General features: G+C 42.3%; 1 protein-coding gene across 15 annotated transcripts in view; it reads right to left on the reverse strand.

Annotated features, from left to right (window-relative positions):
- Ep400 (E1A binding protein p400) overlaps positions 1–22196 on the reverse strand; it is a 109215-nt gene that overhangs the window by 86216 nt on the left and 803 nt on the right. For 9 of the 15 annotated variants that reach the window (XM_028857014.2, XM_028857019.2, XM_037198586.1 and 6 more), the window contains exons 2-3: positions 4330–5699; positions 2694–2804 (exon numbers count right to left, since the gene is read on the reverse strand). The exons of 1 other annotated variant lie outside the window; for it this stretch is intronic. In XM_028857014.2, coding sequence (XP_028712847.1) covers positions 2694–2804; positions 4330–5664 — 1446 coding nt within the window. In that variant the 5' untranslated portion in view covers positions 5665–5699. The remainder of the gene's footprint in view (positions 1–2693; positions 2805–4329; positions 5700–22196) is intronic. 5 more of the 15 variants (XM_028857021.2, XM_028857018.2, XM_028857020.2 and 2 more) reach the window with 1 other exon arrangement.

Here is a 22196-nt window from a genome sequence, read left to right on the forward strand (position 1 = left end):
CAAGTTTACCTTGTGAAAACGTAAGACTTCTTAGTGTCTTAAAGGTTTTGCAGAGAACACGTGTTTGATTCCCAGTACCTGCTCACAACCATCTAACTCCAGTTCCAAAAGCTCTCGACACCCTCTTCTGGTTTCCACAGGCATCAGGCGCAAGTGGCACACATAAATGAAACCTAATAAAAAATTTTAAGCATACCAGATTCTCCCCTGCTAAGAATGGAGGATGCCTGCCAAGAAGGGAGATAGATAGGAAAGGCAACCTGGATATGCTTGCTGCCTTCCTCCTAGGAAAGAATGGTAAGTTAAACCATCTCAATCTACAGATCTGTTGCCTTTGTTTCAATAAAGTATGAAGATTGCCACAGCCATGAAGGATAAAAATTTTGTTCTCTAGTTTAGCCAAACTGTAAACAAATCTGCTTCCCTTTACCAAATTCTACTTCCTAATTTCTTTTGGAATACAGGGAACCTGTAAGGACAAGTTATAGACCCAAGGATCAGGAAGCAGTAACAGTATTCAGCAATCAGAAGAAACTACAAACTGACCAGAAAGGCACTACGAGAGCACTTGCCAGAGGACATGAAAGGTCAAAGCATATAAGAGTGCATGAAGGACTGTTTAGTAGAAACAAAACTTTTTTTTTTAACTGTGTTGGGTAGTACACAACTCTATGGTTGTGAACATTCACACAACTATAGACCAAAGAAAAATGAATGTTATTGATATTACAAAACCAAAGAAGTATTTAAAGTGTCATGTAACTCACTTATTAAAATGGCTATCTACATATAAATGAATGTAACAAGAAGTGATTAGCTAATAAATGCAGAAGGAATATTGGAAATAGAAACCCCACTTTGGAGCTGATGTCAGGAAAAGAGGGAAGAGGACCAGGAGTTCAAGGTCTTCTTAGGATACATAGTGAGTATGAGACCAGCCAAGATTACTTAAGAAAAAAGGTCTTTAAAAAAAGCAAGGTCTAAAGCAAGTCTTAGTGATTCATAACTATAATTCTACCAGCACTTGGGGAAAAGGTAGGAGAACTACTGTAAGTTTGAGGTCAACCTGAGCTATAGAATTAAGTTCCAAGTTAGTCTAGGTATAAAGTAAAACTCTGCCTCAAAAAGAAAGATAAGAGAAGGGCAAAAATAAATAAGTAGATAAATAAATGAATGAATGAATCAAAAAGGTTAAGGCTGGACGTGGTGGTGCACGCCTTTAATCCCAGCACTCAGGAAGCAGAGGCAGGAGGATCTCTGTGAGTTTGAGACCAGCCTGGTCTACAAAGTAAGTCCCAGGACAGCCAGGGTTGTCACACAAAGAAATTCTGTCTCCAAAAAAAAAGATTAAAAAATAAATAAAAACAAGGGAAAGAAAGAAAAGGGAGAAACAGGGAGGGAATCCACTGTGGGTCTTTATAGTAGTAACCGATTCAGAGCGATTCATCAATAGCTGTTTGAAATAGTGGGTTTGAGGACATTTACGTAATTTATAGCCTCATCATTTACAGAAGGAAAATTAATATCCACTGAAGAGGCCTGTTGGACAACACTTCAGATGCTTCAGGTTAACATCACTAGTTGGTTCTAGCCAACACCATGGCCTGGTGACATGATACACTGAGACGGGCACACTGTCATTTCTGTGATATTCCTCTAAAATCTACATGACTTGAACATGATACGAGGGTATGTCAAACAATCCCACACAACAAAACATTCCACAAAATAACTGGTCTGTATGCTTCAGAAACATCATCATCACAAAAGAGCAAGAAACCAGCCTAGTCAAGAAAGCCAGAGAGGCATGACAAGTAAGGAATATGGACATCCTGGACAAGGTCCAGGGCTAGGGAAAAAGCTGCAAAGGACCTCTGCAGGACCAGAGATGGAATCTGATTCCCGACTGCCAGTCATAAAGCAGTACCAGGTTACTGTGGCATTTCCTGACTTGGAGGACCTGCCCTCTTCTACTAGTTAAAGCATTTAGGGATGAGGGTCATGATACCATACGGTACTGCATAAATCAAAGCTAATAGCAGTGAATCAGAAAAGGCACAGGGGCTTCCTGTATAACTATATGACTATAGCAACTTTCATATTTTAAATTATATTAAAATTAAAAACAAAAACAAAAATATCACCAAGGACAAAACTGCTTTCAGAAGCCAGCATACTCTCTCCAAAGCTCCTAGAATTTAGCATGTGTGTGAATCCCAGGGTCACAAATGCATTCTGATTTCCTCTACTAAGAAATCTCAGTCCTGATGACTGAGATTCACATCAACATTTCTTCCAGCTAAGAAAAATACCTACTATGTCTTTCTACTTGTTCTGTTTTGCACTGTTTTCAAAATACAGGTAAAAGACACGAGAAAGAACAAACATTAAACACAGCACACAAGGAACCCTAAGCATACAGTAACAGGACTTTGAATATTAGAGGACATGCACACTACAAGCTACCACCACATTGCAGGTCACAGAAAACAATGCAGTAAGGTCCGTGTTGTCATTCATTCATGCAACTGAATTTCAGAACTGTATATGCAGAAAGACTTTTACTGTTCAAAATAAGAAATGGGCTCTGGAAAAAAAAAATGCCGAAGAGCAAATAGTAAATTGAAGGTTAAAATATCTGGATGAAAGAAACGTTTGGGATGAGACTACAATTTAGAACCATCAAAAAGTACCTGAAACAGTTGCTGCTGGGATGAAAAAGCAGCAGAAACATTTGGCGGAAGCTGGGTTGCTATAGCAACGGGAGTCCCAGTCTGCCCATCCTTGCCTGTCACAACCTTTACCTGAGAGAAATATTTTGAGAAAAAAAGGTAACATAATTTTTAAGACTGCTCAAAATTATTAGAATTTCACTGCTGACAGCTCACTAATTTAGGTGCTTAAAAACAGAATGTTTTTTGCATCGAATTCTATAAAGGGACACTGAGCTAACTGACAGGTTCATAGCATAACAATCTAACAGCTGCCAATCTTCAGAACTCCAGTCTAGATCACAGGCAACATTTTAGATTCTGCAACTTCCAACTGTAAAATGAGAATGGCAGACACTCGGGTATCAGTGTCCCACAGCTGTTTTCTTGAAAGATCTGCACAGCTATAATGTTCTGTAGCCACCACATGGGTCACACAGAAAGTTGTCTTTAGTAGAAGCTGTGAGAGGTTATGTGTTTCTTCAAAAGTACAGATAAGGAGGCTCAGCTTACAAACAACATTGGTAACAAATACAAAGAGAACTCAGTTTCACTGTTCCATGGCACTAGTGGTGGTCCTCAAAAGCACTGATACTTTCTGAATAACAAAAATGGTCCAGCCTAGGTCCAGTGTTGAAGAAGACACAGACGGCCAAGCCACACAGATACATCCACAGATGCTAGTGAGGACTCTGGAGCAAAGGCAAACCTTTGCTCACCAAAAGCAGGTTTCATTGTCAAGGGCCGACAGCAGTTTAAATTATTTTAGCTCTATCATAAAACAAAGTAAGCTCCACCAACATAATAAACACTACACAAGACAAAGGCACAAAAGACAGTGCATCACAGTACAGGTTGCTAAGACCCCAGCATACCTCAGAGAACTGCAGAACTGCTGTGCTGTTAGGGGGATTTACTGTTTAGCATTCTAGGAACCCAAAAAACAAACTGTCTACAAAAGCTTCTGTCTCAAGTATCACTCCATAGGTGTTTGCAAAGTGTGAGCTTAAAATACAATCTCACATCTAACACTACATCTAAAATCTAAAAAAAAATAAATAAATAATTTCTTATAATCATTTGATACTATCTATACTTTAATCGTGAACATTCCCCACAAAACATACCTAGTGATTTAAACCCCTTGTTTAAAAACCGTTTTTTACGGACAGACCTACATAAACATATAGTGAAACCAGGAAGCCAGGGGAGGAGAGCTAATTTTCACTGCACTGAGAGAACCTTTCGTGTGGGCTGCCAAAGGACTGGCAATAGTGTCATGTTGGCCAAGGACCACATACACAGACAGAAGGGAGAAGCCTAGACAGCACTAGCTGAGCTCTCTGCCCAGAATGGGTTCTGGTTCTCAGTGACAACACCTGGCCCTGAGAAGGCATCAGTCACAAACACAGTCCTTCATCTTCTTCCCCAGACAGCTACATTGAACAGCTGTTCCTCTACATGAAGGAAGAAGGAAAACACACACTTTATTCCTCTTTGGATTCTATGACACCCAAACCCTATATTACCCCAAGCTCACACATTTTCAGTCTACTGTTGCACACCATCTATTTTGCTTTATAAAGCCTTTCTAGACTACTGAACTGCTATTTCTTACCTCATCATTGATAACTTCAGATTTTTCTTCCTCCTCCTCTTCTTCCTCCTCCTCCTCTTCAATATCCAAATCATTCTGCCTAAGATATGCTTGCAAAGGGGCATAATGCTTCTTTTTAAAAGCCAAGAAATCCATCATGTTCCCCTGAAGATGTTGCAAGAAGAACAGTTCAATCAGGTACTCCTTGAAGACTTCCTTAAGTGCCTCCATCTCCTTGTAGTGGTAGTCCAGGCACTGCTTCCTCATCTGGGCCATCTCCTGGGAGGCTGGAGGGATCTCCTCCAACTTCTTGGGAGCCTTCTTCATTCCTGAGCTTCCCATAGATGTGAGAGGCACACTGGAAAGGCCTGGAGGCATGGTGGTTCTGGACGGGCTGGTGGGTGGTGGTGGGGATGTCATTCCAAATGCTGAAGGTCCCCCAACACCAGGGAGCAGCACACCTGGTGTCCTCTCAAACCCCAGAGATCTGTTCAGTGGCTGCCCCTGAAGCACCTGCTGCTGCTGCTGTATCAACTGGCCCTGGATAATGCTGCTGATCTGGGGTGGCAGGCTGGCCGTGGTGATATGGTTCGGGCTGGCCAGAGGTTGCAATCCAGTGCCACCTGCAGCTGCAGGACTCTGAGGCCCCAGATGGTGGATGGTACCTCCTGACTGTGCATGAGGTTGGGAGAGTCTCCGTTCTCGGACAGTGATAGGAGCTCCTGAATGCTGGAGTTGAACCTGGGCTCCCTGGGCCATCTGGGTCAGGCCCTGTGCCTCCTGAAATACAAAGTGACCACCACTTGAGGGGCTCAAGCTGATCTGCCTCACAAGCACACTGGCATCCACAAAGCCTCCAGTGGGGCTGCTGCTGCAGATGCCCAGCCCAGGGCCTGGAGCACCTGCACGAACATTCTGCAGGGCCTGCCCTGGCCCAGGGCTAGGCTGTGTGGGGCTTTGAGTCTGGACCTGCTGCGACAGGGGAGAAGTAACTTGAATGTACGATGGAGAGCCATGCTCAAAGCGCCTCTGCTGTGCACCAAACTGAAAACCTGGAGAGGTGGGGTTGGGCAGTGGCAGAGGGGCCAATGTGATCTGCTGGTTTCCTCCCACAACAGGGCCAACATTCTGTAGTGTGATGTTCACATTCTGCCCGGCCACAGGACTTCTGCTCATTAGCTGCTGAATCTGGTACCCAGGGGACTGGGGTGCAGATGGGCTGGCTGATGGAGCAAAAGGCGCTGCAGGCGATGGGGGTAAGTTGGGATGGGCTGGCTGCTCCTCTTCACTCCCAGTGAAGGACCTAGACCTCTGGAGCTGATGCTGGACATTCTGAGGACCACTGCCATGGTGCATTATCACCTCCCTTTTCTATCCAATGTAATATTCCCCTAGAAAATCAAAATTAAAATCAAGACATTGGAAGGCAAATACAATCATTTGATTACCATTTAATACAATTGCCACTTAGAAGCACTGAAACAGTACTTGAACATATGTTCCCAGTGGTCTGATTCAAACATGAGCTCTTCTTATTACTTTATATAAAAGAACAGATGAGTGCCACCCTAATGAATGAAAAAAAAAAAAAAAAAAAAAAGAACAGGTAGCCACTTACATGTTACCTATAACTCCCTTCCCCATCTCTTTTCCTCCACCCAAGATTCCAAAGGAAAGAAGACCAAGGGAAGAAGGGTGCCCTAGCCCCTGCTACCATATAGAAGTAGAAAGCCAAGAAGTGGTTAAGTCCAATAAGAAAGAACTATGAACTAACTAACAACTATGGCACTACACAGCACATTCAGCCCAAAGGGACAGTGGCTATTTTGTAAATGACTCTGTGACATCTGCCACAGTGCCAAAGAACCCTTCTCTGTAAGTGGCTCAAAGTAGCTCTTGGGATTCACTAGTTTAGCCGGCCTTATATACCAAACAGCTACATCTGCCTCCCAAGAACAGACCAGAGTAACACTGTTGACCCAAAGAAGCAAGCTGAGAGCAAAGAGTATGTTCCCACTAAGAGACCACCTGTCTCCAAGCACAAGTCAACACTGTCATCACCTTGGTGAGGAGAGCTCAACTAGTGATGACTACACATGGTTCCCAAGGTCAACTCTGTAAGGCAACAAAAGGGTCCCCTACGGCATAACGAAAAGGAAGGCTAAGCTGAGATGACTACAGACAGTGAGGAAAGAGCAGAAGAGACTTGGGGAGGAAAGCAGACTTCAGAAGGAAAGAGAAGACAAAGCAGGGAAGCACAATTCAGGTGTCAGACCAGCCCCTCAGTCTGCCATTCTCTACCATGGTGGACCACAAACACAGAATATCTTCTTCCTCAGAAGAAACAATGGTGCAAATCCACAGCACCTGACATTCAGCTCAGAGCTAAGTTACAAGAGGAAACACAGGACAGTGCCCCAAGTCACAGCACTGAGAGTAAAGGCACACCTGCTACCAAGACTCAGGATCTGAGTTCAATCCCCAGGTGGTGGAAGGAGAAAGCCAACTCCCCCAAGTTGTCCACTTACCATTCATACACACACATCATAGCACATGCATGCACACACACAAGTATTTAATTAATTTAAGGGCATATTTTTGCCACCCAGATAAGCAGCAGCCTCATCTCAAGGCTATTACTGCTAATCTCTATCAGAAAATGAAAAAGAAATAAAGAAGCCATGTGCTGTGGGATGTCTTTCTGTATGCAATGAATATGTTTTGCTCTCATTGGTTGATAAATAAAGCTGTTTGGCCAATAGTGAGGCAGAATAAGGTTAGGCAGTACATTCAAACTGAAGACGGAGATGAAGGGTGGAGTCACAGCAGAAGCTGCAAGCCATGGCCAGGAGAAGGAAGATGTGAAAGAACAGGCAATGCCATGAAGCCACATGGCAAAACATAGATTAATAATAAAAATGGGTTGAATTAAGTTATAAGAGCTAGTTAATAATGAGCCTGAGCCATAGGCCATACAGTTTGTACTTAATATAAGCCTCTGTGTTTACTTGGGACCAGGTAGCTGCAGGACTGGGTGGGACACTGGAAAACTTCCAGCTACATCCATGAACCTGAAAAAGTTACAAAATTTGCATGACTTTCAAATAAAAAATGTATCATCAAGCCAGGAGTGGTGGCACACACCAGCAACCTGGAGTGAACCAGGAATGTTGATGCAAGTTCAAGGACATACAATAACTACACACCAAGATCCTATCTCAAAAAAGAAATGGGACCAGAAAAAAAGAAAAAAGAAAAAAGCCAGGCAGTCATGGTGCATGCCTTTAATCCCAGCACTCAGGACGCAGAGGAAGGAGAATATCTAAATTCAAGGCCAGTCTGGTCTACAGGGTGAGTTCCAGAACAGCCAGGGCTACACAGAGAAATCTTGTATTATGGGATATTTGTATACTGTGTGGAGGTGTATTGCTGTGATTGGCGTAATAAAAAGCTGACCGGCCAATAACTAGGCAGGAAATATAGGCAGGATTTTCAGGGAAAGAAAAGAAGAGGAGGAGGAATTTAGGCACACAGGAGTCACCATACAGACATGTAAAGGAGACAGGAGGTACAAGATGGAGGAGAGGTCATGCCATGTGGCAGAACATAGATTAAAAAATATGGGTTAATTTGAGTTATAAGAGCTAGTTGAGACAATCCTAAACTGAGACAATCCTAAACTAAAGGCTGGGCTTTCATAATTAATGTAAGTCTCCATGTTGTTATTTGTGGGCTGGCGGTCCCAATGAAAAAGCATATTACAATCCTGTTTTGAAAAATAAAAAGAAAGAAATGGGGCAAGGGGAAATGGATGAGAATATGAATCACTTATGAATATACAGGGAGAGCTTTCAGTCACAACTATATTTTCAAAACAAGCTATGATTACTGCAATTGTTTAACTATGAAAAGTTCACCAACGGCTTAGTCCCCGGCTGGTAGCACAAGTGGAGGTAGTGGAAAAATGAAGATGGGACCTAGATGGAGGAAGCAGGTCACTGAGAGTGTGGTTTGAGGGTATGTCTTTTCTTCTCCCAAAACAGAGTTTTCCTCTATGCCCTGGCTATTCTGGAACTCTGCCTCCCAAGTGCTGGAATTAGGAGATGCAAGGGTATGTCTTATCCTAAATCCCTTCCTGCCTCGCTCATCTGCTCCTGATAGCCAATGAAGTGAGCAGCTTTGTTCCTCCACACCCTACTCTCCCTGCTGCTCTGTCTCAATCGCCACCCAGAAACAATGGACTTACAAAACCATGGACTGAACCCGAAACACAAGCCACAATCAATCTCTCTACTTTTAAGTTAATTTGTTCAGAGTAACAGAAAGCTAATTAGTAAAAGTTTATGACCTTTTGAACAAGGATTATGGGGTCACAAAAACAGAAAAGCATATATAAAGTATATAAGGATGATCTCCTAGAAAAATCCCAAAGTCGGTCAAGTGATGGTGGCACACACCTTTGACCACAGCACTCAGAAGGCAGAGGCAGGCGGATTTCTGCTGTGGAATAATCCTTCTGTACACTGTGAATATGTATTACTCACATTGGTTAATAAAGAACTGAATGGCCAGTAGCTAGGCATAAAGTATAGGTGGGACAACCAAACTAAGGATGCTGGAATGAAGAAGAGCAGTCAGTGGAGTCACCAGGAGACATAGAGGGAGCAAGACATGCTGAAGGACAGGTAAAGCCACAAGCCAATACATAGATTAATAGAAATGGGTTAATTTAAGTTGTAAGAACTAGTTAGAAATAAGCCTGAGCTATCGGCTGAGCATTTACAATTAAGTCTCTGAGTGATTATTTGGGAATGGCTGCCAGCATAGATAAACTCTGACTACAGACCTCTAAGAGTTCGAGGACAGCCTGGTCTACAGAGCAAGTTCCAGAACAGCCAATGCTACAAAAAGAACCCTGTCTTGAAAAACAAACAAACAAACAGGGCTGGAGAGAGGGCTCATAGATTAAGAGCACTGACTGCTCTTCCAAAGGACCAGGGTTCAATTTCCAGCACCCACATGGCAGCTCACAACTGTCTAACTCCAGTACCAGGGGACTCAACACCCTTGGCAAAACACTAATGCACATAAAATAAAAAAGAAAGAAAAGAAAAATGAACACAAAACAAAACAAAACAAAACAAAACAAAAATCCCAGAATGTCAAGGTAACAAAACAAAGGAGCAGAAAGAAACCCCTTCACATACAGAAATTCATAATCTGGATGTGGTGGCCATGACCATGATCCCAGCTATCAGGAGGCTGGGGCAAAGGGGCTGTGAATGCAAGGCAGCTCCAAAGAGATAGTACCTCAGCTTCAGAAACAAAGTCAAGTAGAACAAGTCACAAATCCAGGGGATACAGACAGGGATAAAAAGTTACAATGACACATTGAGAAAATTCAACACAAACTCATTAAAAAGCATTTATCAAATAATTAAGTATTTTATTACACTCAGCTTTACACTAAATGTAAAAGACATAAAATACAAAGAAATCCAGAAAAATGTATTAATCCCTAAAGGGAATTCAATTTTGTAATCCCCAAAGTGATAAAGTTATAGCTGGAGCAATAGCAGGATTTGAGAGGATTTCAGGCTAGGGAGATAGTTTAGTAGGCAAACTGCTTACTGCACAAACAAGAGGACCTGAGTTTCAAGTCCCAGGACCCATGTAAAATCAGAACACAGTAGAGCATGTTTGAAAACCCCAGGAAGGATAACGCCCAGAAGGTCACAGACCACCTAGCCTGGTATATATAGGTTTGAAGGCACTCTATCTCAAACAAAGTGAAAGGCAAAAACCAACACTAGAGATTGTCCTCTGACCACGACATGAGCATCCATACTTCAACACACACATATACAAGAGATCGCATACATCATTCTCTCTCTTCTCTCTCTCTCTCTTCTCTCTCTATATATATATATATATATATATATATATATATATATATATATATATATGGTGAGTGGATGCAAATTCTCAAAGCCTACCCAAGTGATATATTTCCTCCAGCAGAACAGCATTTCCTAAATCTTTCCAAATGATACCACCAACTCTGAAGGACTGATTTCTCTGACTTCAATCTTACATGTTTGCTTTCTGTTACATGAACCAATTCATGATGAAGAAAAACTCTGTAAGTAATCCTTTATATGCCTCAACACCTGTGTTACAGGGATGAACGCTTACAAGAGAAATACTTTCATGAGTGAAAAAATTTTTTTAAAATTAGTTTTAATTATAATTATGTGATGTCAGTGTTTGTATGGGTATGTGTGCTACAGAATACAAAAATATAAAGTACGAATTCAGCTGACTATGGCAAAGCTAATAGCTGAAAGAGTCAAGGATTTTTCCAGAGAAAGCCAAGACTCAAGTAGTATTTGGTATTATTTGGTTTTTGAATATATCAGCTGTTTTCTGCTATGAATTTCAATGTGCACTAACTATTATAGATTTCCCAGTTGATTCTTTTTTCTAAGAACTTCTAAACAGTATGGATTAATCATTCTTTGGGCATATACAATTAAGATATTTGGATGATAGTCACACAGGCAAGGCTTCCTTCTTCCAGGCTTTTTGTTTCTCTTTTTTAGCATTAGGGCCAGCTCTGAACAAAAGCATTTTATCTGACATACCTCTCAAACAGCTAAGGACAAACACAGACAAAAATAAGCATTCCAGACCACCTGCTAGTCTCCTGAATTAAGGTAAATATCCATATGGAGACACCACCTAGGTCAGGTGGATGTTAGGTACTTAGCTTTGTTTCTTGTACAAATTAAGCTCAGACCCTCCATTCTTACACAGCCTTAGTGGTATCTTCCTTTTTGACATTTAACTTAGAGCAAAGGGGCTTTTTGCATACCAGGTACATCAGGCTGTGACACAGCTGCCTAGATGCCCCTGCCCTGCCAGCAAATGGTGCAGCTGAGTTATACTGAGACAGATAGAGCCCTAAAGAAATACTGGCAGTTTTATCTTACTCATGATTTATACTAACATTGTAGACTCCTAACATTTTTTCATAGCCACATCTAAGATATAGTTTGAGGACATAAATTCCCTTTTCAGTATCTCTCAACTGATTTCAGCCTTCAGTTGACCCCACCTCCTTTAAGCACTCTCCAAATTTCAAAATTCAAGATATGGGTGAAGCTCAGCACAATGGCATATGCTTGACATATACAAAAAAACTCCATTCTAGGTCTATCAGCCAATAATATCAAAAAGCAAACAAATAATAAAAAACAAACAAACAAATAAAAAAAAAAAAACAGCCAAGCATGTGTGGCCCACCTTCAATCCCAGTACTCAGAATACGCACCTTTAATCCTAGCACTCAAGAGGCAAAGGCAGGTGAATCTCTATAAGTTGTTCATGGCCAGCCTGGCCTACAGAGCAAGTTCCAAGCCACCCAGATATACATGATGAGATCCTGTCTCAAAAATAAATAAATAAATAAGATTGGGTGATGGCAGCGAATGCCTTTAATCCCAAAACTCCGAGGCAGAGGCAGGCAAATCTCTGTGAGTTCTAGGCCAGCCTGGTCTACAGAGTGAGTTCCGGGACAGCCTAAGGCTACACAGAGAAACCCTGTCTCAAAAAAACAAACAAATACAAATAATAAAAAATGTTAGCCGGGCGGTGGTGGCGCACGCCTTTAATCCCAGCACTCGGGAGGCAGAGCCAGGCAGATCTCTGTGAGTTCGAGGCCAGTCTGGACTACCAAGTGAGTCCTAGGAAAGGCGCAAAGCTACACAGAGAAACCCTGCCTCGAAGGAAAAAAAAAAAAAATGTTAAAAACTCAAAGGCAGGAGCTCGAAGATACAGCTGAGTAGTACGAGCACTTGCCTATGATGCATAAGGCCCTGGGAACAGTGAATCTCAGAAAGGATATCTGAGTACAATACCACAGAGGCTACAGCACTACAGAATACTTGTGAAAGACAACAGAAACACTAAACAGAAAAGTAAACATCTTGGGGCTGGAGAGATGGCTCAGAGGTAAAGAGCACTGACTGTTCTTCCAGAAGTCCTGAGTTCAATTCCCAGCAACCACATGGTGGCTCACAGCCATCTGTAATGAGATCTGGTGCCCTCTTCTGGCCTGCAGTCATACATGCTGTATACATAATAAATAAATCTTTAAAAAAAAAAAAAGAAAAGTAAAGTAAACATCTGCTTAACAACTTACAGGAGAATATCCAATCTCACCACTTACGAAGGCAATATAAACTAAACCAAGCCTGCAGCAGGCACTAAACCACACAAATGGCGGATGACTACACACAGTGCCACAGGGGGTCTGAAATAAGGTGGGAGGGCAGATCTCAGATGGTCCTCAACCCACAAAACTCCCCATGGAAGTGAACTTAGAGGGCAGTATGAGTATGGAAAGGGCTTGGAAGTGACTCTTACTTGACCTATCAATTTAAATTTTTGGCTTAAAAATTTGACCCACAGGCTTAAAGATATAACTTAATGGTTAAGAGCAGTAGCTGTTCCTCCAAAGACCAAGGTTTGATTCCCAGCATCCACATGGTGGCTCACAAACATCTGTAACTCCAGTTCCAGGAAATCTGGTGTCCTCTTCTGGCCTCCTCTGCACATGGCACATAGACATACATGCAGACAAAACATTCATACATATAAAATAAAAATAAATCTTTTTAAAAAACTAGTTCACAAGATGATTTAGCAGGTAAACAAATATATCTGCTTGTCAATCTGAGTTCAATTCACAGGATCCACATAGCAGAAGAAGAGAACTAACTCACACAAGTCACTGTGACCCACACACACCCCCAAAACCCATACCCCTCCCCCCACCACAGAGGCAGAGAGAATAAGTAAAATTTTTAATGTAATTTAAAAAATAATAGTTACTATCACATATAATACAACAAATGTAAAACATGTAACCAAAAACAATGTTCAAACTCTTGATGGAGAATGTGTAACTAACCACAAAGACTGGACTCAGATCCCCAGAGCCCACATGAAAGTCAAGCAAGGGGCTGGAGAAATAGACCAGTGGTTGAGATCATTTGCTACTTTTGTAGAGGATCTGGGTTCAATTTCTAGCATTTAATATGGCAGTTTACAACAGCCTCTAATTTTAATTCCAAACAATCTGACACCTTCTTCTGTCCTCCTCAGGTCTGCACACACATAGTACAAAAATATACATGCAAGCAAAACACCCACACACATTAAAAAAAAAGTTGCCGGGCGATGGTGGTGCACGCCTTTAATCCCAGCACTCCGGAGGCAGAGCCAGGCAGACCTCTGTGAGTTCGAGGCCAGCCTGGTCTCCAAAGCGAGTTCCAGGAAAGACTCAAAGCTACACAGAGAAACCCTGTCTCGAAGAAAAAAAAAAAAAAAAAAAAAAAAAAAAGTCAGGTGTGGCAGCCTCCTGTAATCCCAGCACTTGAAAGGCATCAAAATCGGTAATCCCTGGAAGAAGATGGCTACCATTCCTACACTAGCAGGAATCTGGTGAGCTCCAGGTTCAGCAAGAAACCTTGTATCAATAAATACTGTGAAGAGTAACTGAGGAAGACATCAAGCATCAACTTCAAGTTGCCACATGAACCCACACACTATCAACAGCAAGCTAGACCAGTCTTGGTTACATAGCAAATTCTAGGCCAGCCTGGACTATATAATGAGATGTCTCCAAAAAAAATTATATACTTATAACAGGTGTATCAGTAACATGTTGAGCATGGTGGTATACCCATAGTCCCAGCACTTGGACCATACTGAACTGCAAAGTGAAATTCTGTCTCAAAAAACTAATATATACACATACCAGTAACTATCTATAAAAACAATACATCGCTGGGTGGTGGCACATGCCTTTAATCTCTGCACTCAGGAGGCAGAGACAGGTGGATCTCTGTGAGTTTGAGGCCAACCTGATCTTCAAAGTGAGTTCCAGGAAAGCTAGGGCTGTTACACAGAGAAACCCTGTCTCAAAAAACAAAAAAAGAAGAAAAAAAGAAAAGGAAAGGAAAAAAGAAGGAAAGAAAGAAAGGAAGGGAGGGAGGAAGGAAGGAAGAGAGAAAGAGAAAAAGAAAAAAGAAAGCAATCAAAAGGTTAATACTGGGGCTGGAGAGAAGGATCAGCAGTTAAGAGCACTGGCTGCTCTTCCAGAGGTCCTGAGTTCAATTCCCAGCAACCACATGGTGGCTCACAACCATCTGTAATGAGATCTGGTGCCCTATTCTGGCCTGCAGGCATACATGCAGACAGAACACTGTATACATGATAAATAAATAAAATTTAAAAAAGGTTAATACTAACCTTTACCTAAAGAACAAACCATGGTAGAGCCATACAAGAAACACAACTCCACAAGAGGAAGGAGCAGATACTCCCAACAGCATAGGAAAATCCTGGGTACAAGATGACAGAGTCACCAGCCCAACAAAGAGCACACTAGAAAAAGGTAAGACCAAAAGGGTCACAGATTAGATCAGAACTTGAAGTGGCTGAAAGTGGGGAAGGCATGACCACAAAGAGGCCCAAGGAAGCCTGGGAAAACAGAGTTATTTGTAGAACTTGATTTGTAGCACAGGTTAACACGAACAAAAAAAAAAAAAAAAAAAAAAAAAAAAAAAAAAATCACCCCAAAATTACAGCACTATAAACCTTTTACTAGATGTAAATTACTATGCTTCTGTAAATGATCTGACCTCAGTAAGCTTATTTATATTCAAGTTATAGAAATAAATACTACCTACTATAAGGTAAAAAAAGCCACTCATCTAAAAGTGCTTCCTAAGGGGCTGGAGAGTAGTTGGCTACTTAGTTAAGAGGACTAGCTGCTCTTCCAGAAGGCACAGGTTCCATTCCCAGCACCTACATGGCAGCTCACAGTGGTCTCTCACTCCAGTCCAAAATATCAACACCCTCTTCTGGCTTTCTGAGGTACTGCATACACGTAGTGCAAAGATATAATACATGCAGGCAAAACATCCATACACACAAAACATTTTTAAATGAAAAATAAAGTGCTTCCCAAAATAAAGTGCAGATACCCCAACAGACAGCAGGGGACCATCAAAGGCAAAAGTATCTGTTTCTTTTTCTTTCTCTCCTTTTTTTTTGTTGTTTTGTTTTGTGTTTTGTTTTGTTTTGTTGTTTTGTTTTTGGAGATAGAGTTTCTCTGTCCTGGTTGTTTTGTTTTTGGAGATAGAGTTTCTCTGTCCTGAAACTCACTCCATAGACCAGGCGGGCTTTGAACCCAGAGATCCACAGGCCTCCCTGGGCCCCACCTCCCAAGAGCTGGAATTCAAGGAGTAAGTCACCATCACCCAGCTATGTATTTCTAACTTTGACTCTGCTTTTTTTTTTTTTGGATGAGAGACAGTCTAACCATGTAGCCCAGGCTGACCTAGAACTTACTATGTATCTCAGGCAGGCCTCAAACTCACAATCCTCTTGTCTCAGCCTTCTGAGTGTTGTCTTCAGATGACACCCTGGCTGGCTTTTGTCCTTGTTCATCTGTTTGTTGGGAGTGGGGAGGAAGGAAGGAGGGACAGGAGAACAGTTTTCCTATATAGCCCAAGGTGGCTTTGAACTCACAAGTGATCTGCTGTGGAACAATCTCTGTACACTGTAAATATGTATGTATCTGTCTCTCTCTCTCTCCCTCCCTCCCTCCCTCCTCTAGGTTTCTCCATGTAGTTTGGTCCCTGTCCTAGATCTCGCTCTGTAGACCAGGCTGGCCTCGAACTTGATCCTGAGTGCTGGGATCAAAGGTGTGCGCAACCACCACCTGGCTGTATATTATTCTCATTGGTTAATAAAAAAGCTGACTGGCCTATAGCTGGGCAGGAGAGATTGGGCAGGAAAGCTAGACTAGGAGAATTCTGGGAAGAAGGGTGGAGTCAGAGGAATAGTGAGATGAGGCAAAGAAGCAAGATGGACATGCCAAACTGAGAAAAGGTACCAAGCCCCATGGCAAGGCATAGATAAAAAAAAATGGGTTAATTAAAAAAAAATATGGGTTAATTTAAAAATGTTAAGAGTTAGATAGTAACAAGCCTGAGCTATCAGCTGAACTTTTTTTTGGGGGGGGGGAGGTTTCAAGACAGGCTGGCCTCGAACTCACAGATATCCGACTGCCTCTGCCTCCCGAGTGCTGGGATCAAAGGCGTGCGTCGCCGCCACCCGGCTATAATTAATATTAAGTATCAATGTCAGTTATTTGGGAACTGGCAGGTGGGAAAGAAAAGTCTGCCTACAGTGATCCTCCTAGCTCAGCTTCCTAAATGCTAGATTACAGACACACCAGTTTTTAACTCAGCTTTTTAAAACTGACATATCCTTTGTGCATGTTCATAGAGTACAGTGGGATGGTGAGATAAATGCACAGGATGTGCAGTGCTGACATCAGGGTCATCATATCACCTCTGTGCTGAGAATCCTTTGAAATGTGTGACAGACTATTGCAGACCAATCACCCCAGGGTGCTGTAGACCAAGAGCACGAGTTCCCCCCACCTGCCTGTACCTTGGTATTCATCACCCAATTACTCCACTCTCAACTGTTGGCATCTACTTTATTCTATGCATGAATAAGATCATGTGGTACTTGGCTTTCTTTATACGGTCTAAATGTGAACTGTCCCCCACAGGCTCAAGTTGGAACACTTAAGTCTCCAGCTAGAAGTGTTTTTGTTGGAGGTTGTAAGAACCATCAGAAGTGTGGCCTAGCTAGCAGAAGTAAGTTGCTGTGATGGACCTTGAAGTTCACATTTCCATTTCTGGTTCCAGCCCAAGCTCCCTATTTCCTGGTCCACCAAAATGTAAGCAAGCCACACTGCAACCTCTCATGACCACCTAAACTGTCAGCCTTTAAGATAATAAATCTATCTTAACCTTGAGATGCTTGTCAAGTATTACAACAATAAGAAAAGTAACTAATACAGAAAACTGACACCAAGAAGTCCTTGTAGTTATTATCTGATCAAGTGATATATACATCTTTGGAACTGGGTAAAGTGGAAAAGTCTGGAGAGATGAGCTGAAGAAGCCCTCTTCTTATGTTTGCAGCTCTTAATGGGACAATCCTGTGGGAGTACGGAAGAACAAAATGCCAACAGAAATGTAGACAGTGAAGACTACATTCAAAAGTTTTAGATCAGAACAAAGTCTGTTAGAACTGGAATAGAAGACATTCCTGTTACATTCTGGCAAAGAATCTAAGTTCTGCCTGTGTCTTGTAATTTTTGAGGCTGACTTCAAAAGTAAAGGAGTAATTAATTTGGCAGAGAAAAATTCAAAACATTCAGGGTATAGCAGGGCTACTGCTGGCTGCCATTAGCTAGGTTTACAGTAAGAATTCAGAGCAAATATGCATTTTGGTGAGGAAAGAAGCATGAGCACATTCAAAGTTACAGACAAGACAGCAAAGCTGCTCTAATTGTTAAAAAGATTGATGCCAATAAGAGAAAGGTCACACTGAAACCAGAGGAAAGATGTCCTGAAGGAAAAAACTATCAATCTGGGCTGGAGAGGTGGCTCCACGATTAAGAGTGTATACTGCCGTTATACCAAGTTGGATTCCCAGCACACACAACTGCAGTAACTCCAGTTCCATGGTAAATGTGATGCATCTGACCTCCACAGGCACCTGTCTACACACACAACTTTAAAATAATAAAAATAAACCCTAAAATAAATAAAGGCTCCATGGTATAAAAATACAAACTCATTTGAAAACTTTTCATTTAAACTGAGAGTATTAAATCCATTTAATACATACCTCTAATCTCAGCACTTAGGGCAAAGTACCACAAGTTGGAGGCTAGCCTGGTCCATACAGTGAGTTCCAGGTCAGCTAGAATCAAACAGCAAGACTCTATTTCTAAATAAACAGAATCTCTGAAGAACCTAATCAAAGCCTGTCACCACAGGCACAGAGTGGCTACTGCAGCTGTAGAAAAGGCCAACCTATACCTCAAGCAGGTAGCACAAATTGGCATCACCTGTGCACTGCTGGTTTTGCAGGCATGCAGAAGTAAGGTAAGAGTTAAGGGTCAAACAGGCCATGGTGGTGAAAAAAAATGCCTTTAATGCTAGCATTTGGAAGGCAGAAGCAGGTGGATCTCTGGTTTCAAGGCCAGCCTGGTCTACAGAGTAAGTTCTAGGACACAGAGAAACCCTGTCTTGCTGGGGGGTGGGGGGTGGTTAAGAGTCACAGAGGTTTAATCCAAGGTTCCAGGGAAAATAGACAAGAAAAAGCAATGTGCAGCCCACAGGGTCAGATCTGAGTTAAGAATCTATGGTCTGCTCATGAGGCTGTGAAGGTGAAGCCTAAGTTGCAAAAGCAATTCCAGAATGTTAGAGATGCCCAGAATGTGGACCATTTTCCAAGGAAAGCTGCAGCCACCAAATGGAGCTGGCCCAAGAAAGAGTCCATATGTGCTATAAGGCTGACCAAGTCTGTTGAAGCCCACAGGATACCAAAAGCCCCAGATGCTGGATATGAAGCTACAGGTTTGGTATTTGCTCTGCTGGGCTTCAGTCTTGCCTTAGTCTAATCTCTCTTTGCTATCTTCCCATCCCTCCACTTTAGAGTAGCAATGTTCACTCAGTGTATATTGGAAGTACTTAACGTTTTTTGTTTTTAACAAGGGTTCACAGCTATGAGTTTGCCTTACTTAAGTCTCAAAACACTCTTTTTAAACAGTACTGGGATGGTTAAGACCATGGGGACTTGTACAGTCAGAGTGAATACATCCTGCATTATGAAATGTCCCAAGTCCAATGGCAGAATGTTACTGTTTGAATATTAAAATATCCTCCACACTCATATGTTTGATGAACATTTGGTCTCCAACTGGTGGCACTGTTTTAGGAGGTTTTAGAATCTTCAGGAAGTATGACCTAGCTAGCAGAAGTAGATTGCTGAAGTGACCCTTGAAGGTGATATCTCTCTCCACTTCTAATTACAGACCAAGCTTTCTGCTACCTGATCCACTGAGATGTGAACAATGTACACCATGTGTTACAACCACCACAGACCAAGCCCTTCCAGTTAGCCCTTCCAGTCACCATGACTGTATCTTCTAAACTGTTAAGATAAAATTCTCTTCTCAGGTTACTTCTGTCTGATATTTCCTCACAGCAACCACAAAAGTCTTATTTCACTTTACATAATGTCTCTAACTCCATACAATATGTGGTAAATGATGTGACTTCATTCTCTCTAGAACTGAGTCCCCCATTGTATGTGTCCATACATCACATTCTTTCCCACTCATTCCCAGAATCCGAGAGAGAGAGGGAGGGAGGGAGGGAGGGAGGGAGGGAGGGGGGGGGAGAGAGGAGAGGAGATAGAGTAGAGAGAGAGAGAGAGAGAGAGAGAGAGAGAGAGAGAGAGAGAGAGAGAACATCATATTCTTTCCTACTCGTTCCCAGACAGGCACCTAGGCTGATTCCCTATCTTAGCTGTTATGAACAGTGCTGGAAGAAACACAGCTGTGCAAGTGTCTTTTCTGTATGCTGACTGCAAATTCCTTTGGATATATACCCAGGAGTGGGAAGGCTGGGTCACAAGTACTCCCATTTTTTTAGTTTTTGAGGTTCTCCCATTCTAGGTCCATTTTGGCAGTATCAATTTACATCCCCCCCAACTACATACCACAGTTCCCTTTTCCACAACCTCACCAACATGTTATTGTCTTTTTGTTAACTGCCACTTTAACTAGGATGAGACCACATCTAACCAAAATTTAAATGTACATGTCCCAATGATCCATTTATTTATTTTCTTTGAGACATGGTCTCACTATGTGGACACTGGCCCACACAGAGCAGGTTTTGGGGGTTAGCAGGGTATGACCAGTATTGGTTTGGTCTCTGTCTTATATGAAGACAACTCAGTAAGAGCCAGGACCCAGAAGCAGTGCAGTGGCAGCTAGACTAAAAGGCCTAGTGTCACCCAATCACTGAGGTCCAGCCACACAAGACGACTACAGTCCTCCCACCCCAACAAAGTACTCTCACATTTTAAAACTCTCCCACAAATGTAGTCTGCCTTCACTCCCTGAGAAAAATGCTCAAGAACCCTTTCCAATCCCAAATAAGTCATTTGACAGACACCAAAAACATTACCTCTACCTAAGGGTGTTAAAAGTACTCAATGTTTAAGCATAAGGGTTAGGGATATAACTCAATGGTTAAGTGCTTGCTTAGCATGCCAAGGACCCTGAATCTGATCCCCAGTACCATACACCTTCAGAAAGATTAAACATATTTAAAATGACACTTTCAGCCAAGTATGGTGGCACATGCCTGTAATAGAAGACAGAGGCAGGAGAATCACAAGTTCAAGCCCAGACAGGTCTATATAGTGTTCAAGGCCAGTCATGGCTAATTGACCAAAAAATAAATAAAAATAAAAAAGACAATGCTTTCACTTGTTTGCTTTTTAACAATCTCAAGAAACTCATGGACAGGGGCTGGAAAGATGGCTCAGCAGTTAAGAGCACTGGATGTTCTTCCAGAAGACCTAGGTTCAATTCCCATCACCTACATGCTAATTTACAATCCTCTGTAACTCCAGTTCCAGGGTATCTGATTCCTTCTTCTGGCATCTGAGGGCACCAGGCAATCAAGTGATACAGAGATATACATGTAGGCAAAACACCTATATACATAAAATAAACAAGGGTGGAAGAGATGGTTCAGGGATCAAGAGTACATGCTCCTCTTCCAGAAGACCAGAGTTTGAATTCCAACACCCATGTTGAGTAGCTCACAACCATCAGAAGATCAAACAGTGGAGCCTAATCAGTGGAGAAGAGATGACCAAAAGTCCAAGTAAAGCTGCTACAGAGAAAAAGAGGGAAATGGTGACTGGGAACACACAAAAATTCTCTCCCACCCTGGAATACAAGGTAGCTGAGAAATGAAAGGGTCAACTTGAGGGGAGCACTGAGCCAAGGAAAGGTTACTATATTGGTGTGAATAAGGTGGCCAGAAAACAAATGAAGAACGTTATGCTGTGAGTGGGCCACAAACAGCAACCCAACAGAGAGGTCACAACACCAGCAAATGCCTCACAGGCACAACAGTACAAGCAATATCATGAGGCAGCTATTGTATAGTTGAGTGATCATGGTACCTCCACAGTTTAAGACACAGTTTCATTACATAATCCAAACCATTATTAAAGTCAGAAGACCAGAACAAGGGACAATAAAGGCACTTTTGGTATTAGACTGTCTGAATTTTAAAACATGGGGGCGGGGTGTAACACCTTTAATCCTTTAGTATCAGGTGGCAGAGGTGGATCTCCGTGAGTTCGAGGCCCACCTGTTCCTGGCAGCCAGAACTACTCAGTGAGATCATGTCTTTAAAGAAAATTAAGGGGGGGGGGCTGACTGGGCACTGCGGCAGGCACCAGCACTCCCAGCTACTCAAGAGACTGATAGGACCCGGGTGGTGGCACTCCGTTAATCTCAGCACTGGGGAGGCAGATCTCTGTGAGTTCGAGGCCAGCCTGTTCTACAAAGCGAGTTTCAGGACAGGCTCCAAAGCTACAGAGAAACTCGGTCTCGAAAAAGAAAGAAAGAAAAAGAAAGAGACTGAGGTAGAAGATAACCTGAGCCCAGGGCCAGCGGCAAGCCTGGGGCACAAAGGTTCACCTTAAAAACAAGTAAATAAAACAGCCAAGTATGATGGTTCACACCTGTAACCCCAGAACCGCAGCTGAGGCAGCTGGGTTGCTAAGAATTACCAGCCAGCTAGGGCTACTTAGTGAGTTCCATCCAGACTGACTCGGATTTCCATGAGACTTTGTCTCAGAAAATCTAAATAAGTAAACAGAAAATTTTTAAAGTTAACATGTAGTCTGCCTTT

The sequence above is a fragment of the Peromyscus leucopus genome, chromosome 23, assembly GCF_004664715.2.
Source record: "Peromyscus leucopus breed LL Stock chromosome 23, UCI_PerLeu_2.1, whole genome shotgun sequence".
In the NCBI taxonomy this organism is placed as follows: domain Eukaryota; kingdom Metazoa; phylum Chordata; class Mammalia; order Rodentia; family Cricetidae; genus Peromyscus; species Peromyscus leucopus.